Source organism: Clavelina lepadiformis, chromosome 4, assembly GCF_947623445.1.
Source record: "Clavelina lepadiformis chromosome 4, kaClaLepa1.1, whole genome shotgun sequence".
Classification (NCBI taxonomy): Eukaryota; Metazoa; Chordata; class Ascidiacea; order Aplousobranchia; family Clavelinidae; genus Clavelina; species Clavelina lepadiformis.
Window position 1 is genome coordinate 23,646,009 of NC_135243.1, and position 11,298 is coordinate 23,657,306.

At 43.4% G+C, this 11,298-nt stretch overlaps 1 protein-coding gene across 1 annotated transcript; it reads right to left on the reverse strand.

Moving 5' to 3' along the window:
- Positions 1–483: 483 nt before the first annotated feature.
- Positions 484–10,457, reverse strand: LOC143453455 (uncharacterized). The gene is made up of 35 exons (XM_076954791.1): positions 10,335–10,457; positions 9,776–9,910; positions 9,618–9,709; positions 9,403–9,544; positions 9,160–9,328; positions 8,912–9,037; positions 8,647–8,793; positions 8,406–8,536; positions 8,194–8,337; positions 7,958–8,100; positions 7,776–7,878; positions 7,490–7,661; positions 7,027–7,291; positions 6,707–6,902; positions 6,520–6,642; positions 6,129–6,377; positions 5,894–6,056; positions 5,648–5,835; positions 5,351–5,551; positions 5,000–5,128; positions 4,728–4,849; positions 4,511–4,655; positions 4,117–4,404; positions 3,776–4,027; positions 3,500–3,700; positions 3,108–3,328; positions 2,804–3,038; positions 2,505–2,654; positions 2,259–2,434; positions 2,052–2,184; positions 1,645–1,982; positions 1,446–1,572; positions 1,057–1,365; positions 899–991; positions 484–811 (listed from the first exon to the last, which is right to left on the reverse strand). Exons 1-35 carry the CDS (start codon positions 10,402–10,404, stop codon positions 678–680), a joined length of 6,012 nt encoding a protein of 2,003 aa, XP_076810906.1. The 5' UTR covers positions 10,405–10,457; the 3' UTR covers positions 484–677.
- Between the last annotated feature and the right edge of the window lie 841 nt (positions 10,458–11,298).

The window sequence follows — 11,298 nt, forward strand, 5'->3', positions numbered from 1 at the left end:
AGAATGGCTGATGGCGTGGAAGTACAGAGATTTCAATTACAGAGTTACAGCTGCTATGATGGATGAAAAGCTTTTTTTATCTGGTTATTTACTTCTAGGTCAGGCACATGCAACTCCTTCAGAGATACAGTACAGAGATTTCAATTACAGAGTTACAGCTGCTATGACGGGTGAAGGAAGAGCTTTTTTATCCGGTTGTTTACTTCTGGATCAGGTATGTGCAACTCCTTCAGTACCCTTCGGCCCAAAACTAAAGCGGCCACGAACATCATCTACGAGCTAATGGTGAACATGTTGGAGCATTTGTGAAGCACATCAAGTCACGTGATCAAGACGTCATGGCGATAAGTTGAAAGGTTTTGATGTAATTCAGAGATTGAGCAGTGGTTGCCATGGTGATGCGATTTTATGTGTCTCCTATTCGCTCTGATGCGTCATTTTGTGGTCAGTATGCTTAACTCCTGCTCACGTCGTCACAATAGCTTACTTTGACGTCACATTGTCGTTATATTTTTGATAAAATTGAAGCTGTCAATTCAAAATTAACAATAAACGCTTCGACGAAACAAAGATGACCATAAAATACAAAAATAAAAGTTAAATAAATTTCTGTGATTGTTACGTCACAAACAACCTTCATGAGATATGCGTCAGATATACAAAATTTATTGCTGATGTCACGCATAATAAGGGGGTGGGGGCCTCCGGGACTGGTAAGGGCTTGCACCTGGAATTCCCCTTTCTTGAAACTGGTATCTTGGCATCATTCCTGGTCGTGGCAACGTCATAGAACGATTCGGAGTGTCGTTGCCTACGTCATAATTAGGAATTGATTAAAGAAATGATGTTCGAAAATAATGTATAGTTGTTTCTGCATTAAATATCTTCGTCATCTCACCTCTGTTCATAGATTCCCAGTCAGGGATATTATCGTACCCCCCGTTCCAGTTGCCTCCGCGATGTGGCTGATTCGGCTGAAAAGGGAGGGATCCTGTAAAAGCATTTAAACAACATTTTTAATAGACATCTTATAAAGCGGGGATATCATGAACGTACCACGGGTCCGCGGTCCCATGTAGGGCAGCCTCATCGGTGCTGGTTGGTACATTCTTGGACCCATAGGTCCTCTAGGACCCATAGGGGGTCTCATCCGGAAAGGGTAAGCCCCGTATATGGGAACACCTGGACGAGGAGTTGCAGTGACATAGTTATGTGGCATATGGACCCCGGGTGGAGGCATTCGAACCATCTGGGGAGGGGAAGGGCCAAGAGGTCGATTGAAGCGAGGTGGGAACATTCTTTGGGGGTTAGGTCGGGAATTGCCCCTGTCAAAGCTCATCGATCGCTGCATTCCATTTGGTTGTGCTTAAAAAAAAGTTTAGAGTAATAAATTATTTGGTGAAAGAATAGGTAATTAAAATGCTGTCTGTGAGGTCACAAAGCACCTTTGCATGAAGCAAACGAATTTCTTAATTTCGTCGGAGAAACACTGGGCGCTCTCATGCTGGATGACCTGGTAGTTGACCTTCCTCGTCTTACGTCATCATCTAATGACGTTGACCGCTTCTTTATCTAGCAGAAGGAAAAGAAACTTTGTTTACAACCAAGAAATACTTTAGAGCTCATCATTGTGACGTAACTAACGTCAACTCTCTTGAGTTGTGCGGAGGTGATGGTGGATGCGGATATCACAGTAGATGTGTCGTCATCGAACACGCTTTCCGGAGGTGGAGGATTCCTTCGCTTCTTTAGCGCGCTCTTCAGCGGAGGTTCACTGGACACGACACTCACTGTATCGCTCGCCCCGTCGGTAAAGATCGCGCTCTCGGGCCCGGTCGACTCCCCCAGAGATTTCACGGACCTTGTTCCCTGGGAGCTTGATGGCGCTACAGAAGAACCACTCCGAGCATCGTCTTCAGGAGGAGGTGTCACCGTCACTACCGGAGTTACAGAACGAGTCGAAGGAATGCTCGATGGGGTGTCTAGAAAAGATGACGTCACAAAGATGATAAATCAGCAAATGACGTCACAAAAGAAGTAATATTTATCACCTTTGCTTCGGTTTCCTTGTTGGCTCTTGCTTTCTGCGCTGTCACGTGACGTTGTCCTCCCTTTATTTTTTTCTCTTTCGCTTCTCCCTCCTTGTCGCGCTCGTTTCCTTTGGTTGTGACGTCTGCGTCTTGCCTGTTACGTCAAAATATCTTGCATTATTTTCAAAGCAGTTGCAAACAAAGGCGTCATAAATAAGATCAATTTACTTCTTGTTCTCTCCTCTTTCTCTCTTGCTCTTTCTTGTAGCGATTGTTCCTCTTTCGCTTCCTGATGAAGACAACAACGATGACAACAGCTACCAGCACCAGCACTCCTCCAACCACTCCGACCGCTATTAAGATGACCCCCGATGACCCCGACGACATATCTTTCGTCACTTTACCTACATTATTACGTCATTGGTAAGCGATGATTTAGCGCGTTGTCATAGAGGAAGAAAATGTATAACTCACAATAACTTTTATCAGATGCTCCTGGGATGTGGGTGCCGAGACTTCCCGGACATCTCTGGCAGAACTGCTGACCTGTGGTATTCTGGTAGGTGTCCATCGGGCAAAAGTCGCATTTCTCCCCAACCAGGTATGTGCCCTTCGGGCACGGAACTATAGAAACAAAGAACAAACGCGTTTGTGAGGTTTAACAAAGAAGAATAAATAAGCAACGATAAGAAAATGGCAGCACCTCTTCTTCATAATAAGAAAAATGGAAAGTAAAATGCTGTATTTTGATCAATTGAAGCTTAAGAGCCTACCGCATCCTTCCTTGGTGGCTATGAATCCTCTTTTTCCATCGGACCTCTCGCTACAGACCACCTGAGCCTCTGACACCGAGTTTGTCGTATAGTTTGACTTCACCTTTCTGTTATCTAAACCATACGTCACAATATCACCAAAGTTGGCGCTGTCCAGCAGCTTGGTTGCGGATCGCGTCACAATCTGTCGGACGTCTTTGGTTGACGTCAAACCGCGAAGAGAGTAAAGATCGACCTGAAATCGGGATTTCGATTAATAATCGATTCTTCTTACGAAACAATCACGGTTCACGTGACGTCTCACCGTGACCGTGAACTTGAGAATCTTTTCGTCGATGCAATCGGCGATGACCTTGCCCTTGTCTCGACACAGCCCGAGTTGATGAGGCCTGGTGGGGCAATCGGCTTGGGTCTTGAGCGACGATTCTAAATCGATTAATCGCGCCTCGTAGAAAGCGGGGGAAGGACGACAGGGGCAGATGTATTGGAGGACGATGTCTTGCTTCACGTGACTCACTGAAGGTTCTGGAGCAACAAACTCTAATTTGTTGGCTGGTTTAGACGTTTTGTTACGTCAAAACACTACATTATTGCACATTATCTAATAAATATCTTTAACTTGATTACGGACTGGTGCTTTAGATGTTAAAAGATCATTATTAATGATTAAAACGAAGATCAGCTATCTCGACTCACTTTTGCAAATTCCTCGATTCAACAAAGGAATCCACTTCTTCCCGTCTTCGCCGTCGTCTACACACTTGATGTAGGGATCAGCCAATGAGAGGTGATGTTCAGGGTCACATGATATCCTGCACTTCTGCAATTTGTCGATCGGATCTGTCGTGCAGGTCACGTGGCCGTTGGTAGGTGAGGCTGGAGCCAGGCATGGGGAATCTGTAAGAAAAGTTCCAAGTTTGCTAAAGTTTCAGAGTTTACCCGAAAATGTCAATATAAGTTTGAAACACCCACCGTAAGTGATAACACCGAGTTGGAAGATACAGGTCCCCACGTTACCGGATCGGTCCCTTGCCTGATAACTGACGTTGTAAAACCCCACCGAAAAGGACCCAGGGTCGTAATTGTTGACGACAACAGGGGAAACACCCGAGTTATCAGCAAAGTTTGGAGATTCCCAGATGACGTACGCCTCCTCGTTGTCCGAGTAAGTTTCTACCTTCATGTCGGAGGGGCAAGGACTTACAAGGAAGGGCGGAGTGGCGTCTAAAAACAAAATATAACATGAATTGACTGCAAACTGAAATTAACTTAAAAAATCGAGTCACAGTGTGAGATCACCCTCATGAACTTGCCTATTACGTCAAATATGATAGAACACGTGACTCTCCGACCATAGTCGTCATCGGCGTAGAAGGTTACGATGTGAAGGTCAGGGTCAAGTTCAAGTTCACTGACAGTGAGGTTATGCGAGTTCATCATCTTCATTTCAATCTTCTCTTTTCTTCCGTCGAAAACAGTCAGCGAGGGGAATGACTCAACAAAAGATACGTTCATCGTCAGATATGCTGAGTCATCCGGTATCTTCACCTCATATTGAGACTTTTCATTGCACCCCACAAAATAGGGAGCTTTGGGCATGGCTACGAAAAACAATAAGTAATTTTGTGACGTATCAATTGTTAACGTAGACATAACTATAAATTGATGACGTAACAATACATCAAAAGACCGCAATACTACACTCACAGGTGGTCGTCGGTTGGGTGCTGATTGTGGTTGATGGCGGTTCGCTTGCGATTGTTTGTGGCTCTTCACCAGGTTCTGTGACGTTAAAATCGAGAACAAGAAGACTGTCCGTAGTTACAGTCATCGTGGTCGTGTCGATTGTCGTCTGTAAAATATTGTGAAGTAATTAATATACTTCTGATGGTGTCATATATTTAAAATCCAATTAGGGTCTCACAGTATTTGTCGCTTGTGTCGTCACAATTAAATCTGCCCACTTCGCGGTGCTGGTGGTCGAATATGGGGGCGTGCTCGTGATAGGAGTTGCAATTGTTGACGTCAGCAGCTTTGCTTGTTCCTCTGTTGACGTCATAATAACATTTATTGGAATAATTCAGGTTATTAAGTTTTAACAGATTTAATATAATATTTAATCGATTTAATTTAATATCAAACAACAAACAGGAAGCTTAAAAGTCGTTGACGCTTATAATTATGGCACCAACCGACCTGTGACGCAACTTCTTTTATCCGGTGCGAGGGTGAGGTCATCGGGGCAAAGGCATACGTAGGTTCCGGTTCCGGGGAGGCAGATATGAGAGCAACGGTGGATCTCCTGGTAGCATTGGTCTTTAAAATCTGAAAGAAGGAGCCATATTTTAAGCTTAAACAATATGAGCATTTCCTACTAAAAGTCTCGATCTAAAACCGAACCGCTGGAAAAATCTTGTATTCACACCAAATAAGCGTTTGTTAATCTGACAACCCGCCTGGAGGTGAGTTTACTATGTTTAACGAAGTTCCGAGTGGGGAAATCCCAATAGCAAAACCATGGAGGGTGTAAGCAAGAAAGCGTCGTACCTCTCGCTTGATATTCCTCCTGGACGTAGATCTGCGAAGGTCGAATGAGGTCACTCATTATGACGTCAGATCTCGAATATCCGGTCTTGACAACATCTCTGTTGACCCAGTCACTATAGATGAGCGATGATTGGTACTTCCAGACCCCGTACATGTGCCCAGCTGTGCCGTTCCTATCGAAGCTGTCCAGCACTATGCCACCTGTTGCGAACATAAAAGTTCGATTTTCACGTCATAAAACATTTATTTTTCGTCTCAAGTAACTATTTTTCTGTGACTGATAACAAAGCTCCTTACTTGACAAAGTGACAGATCTTATGTTGAGTTGTCCTCCGTCGGAAATGAATAATTTTTTCGAGTTTTCATCAAAGAATAAACCGTTTGGCCATTTGAAGTCGCTGTTGCCCACCATGCGCGGATCCTGTCCGTTCATCTTCGCCAGGTTTAGCATGGGGTAATCCCCCCATTCAGTCCAGTACATTAACCTGGGTGAAATAGCTTGCATAACTTCCCGTCCAATCGACTCTCACAATAGGGACATACCCGAGCTGTGGATAGAGTACAATGGCACGAGGGTTGGTAAGCTGCTTGAGAACTGTGGCATGTTCCATTCGATTCAAATCTAGAAGTTCGATTGTTCCCTTCTCGCGGTCGGTCCAGTACAGCAATCTATGGTCCGAGTCCAGCGTCATGCCGTCTACAGTCCCTATGACGAAATTTTTACGTCATAATGACTTGACCTCGCAAACCTATTAGACTACTTTAGCAACCAGTTTACCTATGTTACTGTAAATGATTTCTATGTTTCTTGCGCGGGAGTTCCCCGATGCAAGACTTTGGCGAGAAATTCTCTGACGTCCATTGTCAGCCCAATACACGTATCTGGTCACCGGGTCAAAGGTCAGGGCGACGATATTGCTGAGAGTGTCGTAGGTGTTGACCACAACGTACTGCTGGGGGTCGCTAGGTACAAAGCTTTTCATAACGATTCGGTTGACGTCGGCGACAAGAATGAATTCATCTGGTTCTGTCCAAGTGAAACAATCACCATTTATTAGATCACAATCGCCATTGTCAGCATAGAATGTAGACGATTGTCAAAATTTTATGAATGTTATAGATTTTTAGTTATTCTTTGGTCTATTTCGCAATTTTCGTGGTCACCTCACCGACACAATTCTTGTCCGCTGACAAGACGCTAGTCGAACTATCCGGGCACACACAGGAGAAAGCGATGTCACTAATTGGTACGCATACGTCGCTACAGTGACGTATGTTCTTGCAGATGTTCTCTGTAAAGTAAACTTTGTTAAATTCGACCAGAACGACGTCATAATGAGGTGAATGATCACATACTTGGCATCGGTGGTTTAGTGGTCGCGTGAATTATCCCTGTGGGTTTAGAGATGCCAATGAGAAATTCCCTTCCCACCCACCGGGTGTTCTGGGTCCCTCCAACCCCATCTGGGTCAACTTCGTAAATTCCCCCAAAGCCCCAGTCTGTGAAGTAGAGTCGGTTCTTTTTCAAGTCAAACGTCAACCCAAATGGAACCTGCAACGTCATAATAGAGTATTTCATGACGATGACAACGAAGGTAAAAAGCTTGCAAGAATTTTAATGGTTTAATTTCAATATAAGCTCATTGCAGAAACGCTGCTTCTACTTAAAGGCAAACCTCCATAGATATCCCAGTCATTTCGAAATCTTTATATCTCGACGTAAAATACTGTATCATTTTAGGGGGTTCCCCGTATATGACGGTCCCATTCTCGCCGATGATTGCGCTCTTGGCGTGGGAATCGGTGACGTAGAGTATGTTGCCGTCCAATGCGAGACCGTTCGGATTTTCGACGTCGATGTCAAGCACTTGGGGGTGCTTGCCGTCCAGGTCGTAGCGCACTATCTTTGGGTGATTCCCCCAATCCGACACGTACAAGAACCTGGACCAAACAAGAGAGTCAGATTTGAGTTGGGAGGACTCCTAGAAGTCTACTGAGTTCGTTTCGAGCTCACGTGACGTGTCGTGGCGCTTTTAAATCATTTTACTTCTTGTTGACCAGCATCGAACTGTACCAAGCTTGTTGTACAATCTTAACATATGACCTACACAAAGTCATATTTAAGGAAAGGAAACTTACCTCTCTTCAAAGTCGATCACCAGGTCGCGCGGTTTCTCCAAGAGGTCAGAGGTCAGAATTTTTCTATTCCCGCCACTTTTCAAATTGACCATCTCAATCTGGTGAAATGGCGCCCCCAAGTCGCCCATGTTGGTGAAGTAAAGATACCCATTCACGTAATCGACGCACAGGCCTGGGTTTGATGAAGGAAAGTTAATTAAGTGTATAGAGAAGGCTTCCTTGGATGTATTCGACCTCTGGTGCAATAATTATTGCAAAAGAAATAAGTTGTTTGATTGTAATTTACCGTCCACCGTTCCTATGCCATCCTGAAGAAAAATAGCGGTAGGAGAGTCGTTCAAAGGTTTCCGGTAGATGGCGTTCATTGCAACATCGCTCCAGTAAACAACCTGCAAGCACAACAGCCAACTCGTTATCATTCTGCTCAGTGACGACATTATTTGCTTTTGTCAACGTAACAATCTTGACCTTCTCCGCTGGGTCAAAGGCGACTGCAGAGGGCTGGTGAGATTGGGCGAGCATCGACGGACTTTTGGACGCGCCAAGGTCGGTTGAAAGAATCATAACTGTCCCTTCGTCTATTGACGTGTAGGCCAGAAAATTTTCGGGAACTGAAAATTGTTGCACATTAGGTCATATTTTATCGATGACTACATCAAGAAATAATCAATAAGTCATTTCTTTACGCGGTGAACATGACTCACCAACGCAGTTACGTCGATCCGAGGATAGTACCAGACCGGTGTTTGAGGGACAAGCACACCTATGGTCGTTGTAGGACTTGGGCAAGCAAATGTGGGAACACGGAGCAGATCCTGGATCTTCTTGGTACCAGCATGGGTTGGTTTCTACAAACACAACCTTTTAAACAATCATCCACATTATGACGTCATAACAACATACAAGAATGACGTACTTCTTTGATGTTGTTGCTGTCTTTCGTTGACAGTGGTTATCCCCATCGGTCTAGATCCCAGATTACCAACGACACGTTTAAAATGCTGACCAATCTTAGTGATAGAATAAAGCGAGCTATCATTCCATACTCTGCCAACAAAATAGATTATGATGTCATATTTTAATAAACGATAATTGAAGCATAATAGTCGGCAAATATTCAGGCAAATTCAAAACTAAAAATTCTGCAATTCACGAACCCAAAGTAGAGATGGTTGGCAAAGAGCGATAGACCAAAGGCTGGATTTTTAAAAGTGTAGGAGAAGTCGTAGATGAGTTTGTAGTTTTGACCATCAAAATCACAACTTTCGATCCGCCTCGTGCTGCCATCAACCCAAAACACAGTCCTGAAAATGCATTGTGAGGTCATGTCGATGTCACTAAGGATCAGGAGTGTTTTCCCCTTGAAATTAAGAACCAAAGAAGAAGTTTCAAACTCCTAACGGTTTATGTTCCCCAAGTCACCTTTCCAGGTAGTTAATGGCTATTTCGTTGGGCCAGACCAGACCAGTTATAACCACCCGCCGACCAGATCCATCCATTTTGGCCATTTCAATGGTTCCTGTGCTCTGGTCGCTCCAGAACATGAGTCTTTGAAGAAATGACGATTAATTATCAAAACACTCGTAAAGTTGACTGTGCTGAGCCACCACAGTAGCATAAAGATTATGACAATGTTAATTTGAGGAGAGGATGATTTATTAGTTACGAACCCTTCTCTTGGAAGGAGGGCCAGGCTCCTAGGTTCCGATAATCCACCAATCAGGCGCACGCGTTTGCTCCCATCATGCCTTGCGACAAAAATGGCGCCGAGTTGGGCATCCGTCCAGTAGATGTTGCGCGAGAGCCAATCAACGGCCAATCCGTTCGGTTCAAACACATCTGTAGCGCATGTGCATGTTTTAGTTATATTTTACATTGGCAACAAACTGCTATTGTTAGTTCACAAACGTCACCTTCTGATACAATCCTCGTCGCGACCCTGCCATCTGAGTATCGAGCTCGGTAAATTCCCCTTTGCTTCCTGCTTACGTCACTCCAATAAATATAATCGTTGGCAACGTCGACATCCACCGCGACCGGGGTTCCCCTTAATTCCTGCATAATGGCATCATTAAAAATAAGTGTATTGAGCAGAAATATCAGGAGGGGCTAAATGACGTCGGCGTACCCGGATATAGTCGGTTTTGAACCCAAACCCGCCTCCCAGTAGAACCTTCGATATCCTGTTAACGTCGGCGATTATCACGTGACCATCTTCACCTTAAAAACATTTGTCTGTTAAGTTGTCTGTAACGTCACAAAGCCTTTTATTATCGCACAACTTACTGGAGTGACTGCAGTTCCTCTGCGCTCTGCCCTCGAAGGATAACCGGCAGGTGCATCTGTAGAAGATGTTGCCATCCAGGAGCTCCACCGTGGTCTCCCCAATCCTGTATGACCTCTGGTTGACGTAACAGAACCCTGTAATAATGGTGGTCTGTGACATCATTTTTGTAGCTTGATTGTTTTCGAAATTTGCATGCAATGAAGAATAACCAAGAAAAAAGACATTTTTGAAGTGAAAAAAACAATTATAAGGTCAAAAACTTTCAAGGTCAATTTGTCAAGGTCAAACGGTTAAAGAAACTTTCTTTCTTGATTAGTGTAATAGGAAGGCGAGATTCAAAAATGTGTGACGTCATAATCGTTTAAAACCGCCCAACGTACAAGAATCTAACCATGACTGACTGGCCATCTGTGCCTGCTGAAGTGTTCAAGACCAGCTGTATAGGTCTAAGTGTTAATTAAATCTGCCCAACTCATTGACTCGAGTAGGCTACTTTTGCATTAGATGGCTGAGTGGGATTTAAAATTGAAAGCTCTGAGTTTGATTAAATGTACTTACTTGAAAATGAATGCCCTTCGCCAATAAATAAACTTGATATGACTAAAATCCACAAAACGCTTTTCTTCATGACGCCGATCTTGAGGCCAGGACCTCTGATTCGACACAATTTTAAAATAAAACAAATCTAAAACAAGATGAAAGTTATTTGATCACATAAACTTTTCCTTAACAGTCGTCTCAACTGTTTACAAAAACATAATTACAAAATAAAACTTGATATCCAGACTTAACAACATCTTCGTTGGACTCAGATACACCGAGAAACTCTAGTCACAAATTTTCCGTTTTTAGCACATTGCATTAACCTGCAGCAAACACATTTGCGGCTGACATCATTGTTTGTGCTGAAAAAACTAATGAGATAACAAACGAACGGAAAAAATCAGGTAACGGCTAAGGAATATGACCAGTTTAACGATACACCTGCTATCATGTGTTGTCTGCCTTCCGGCGGTTCTTCATAACACATTCTGTAATTTACCAACTAGTTTTACCAACTTACTTACACGTGACTTACGAATAATACTCATACTTGAGCAACAAATAAATAAACTAATTTCACTCATACTGACACCGTTCAACTAAATTTGCAAAGAATGGAAAAGTGTTACGTCACACACAAATAGCAAAAGGGTTTTATTAATTGAAGAAGATAATAGTTGAAGTATTACGTGTCTTCATCTCCTTTGTCATGTAATAAAGCCCGCAGGCTCTCAACTGGTCCAACCACTTTTTGTGATGAAATTTAGCCGAGGTTTTGATTTTTGTGGCGCAGCTATTTTCTGGCGACTGGAACTCTAAACCAATTACACGTTTGCTTTTCAAATAAACGTTTGAATGATTTGGTAAAACAAAATTTTTGGGATATTTTTAATTTGTAAGAAATAGTCGAGTGCATCATTACTTGGTCTAATTTAATAATGCAACGTTGGGCAAACAGCAGCTCGTCGACATTTTATTT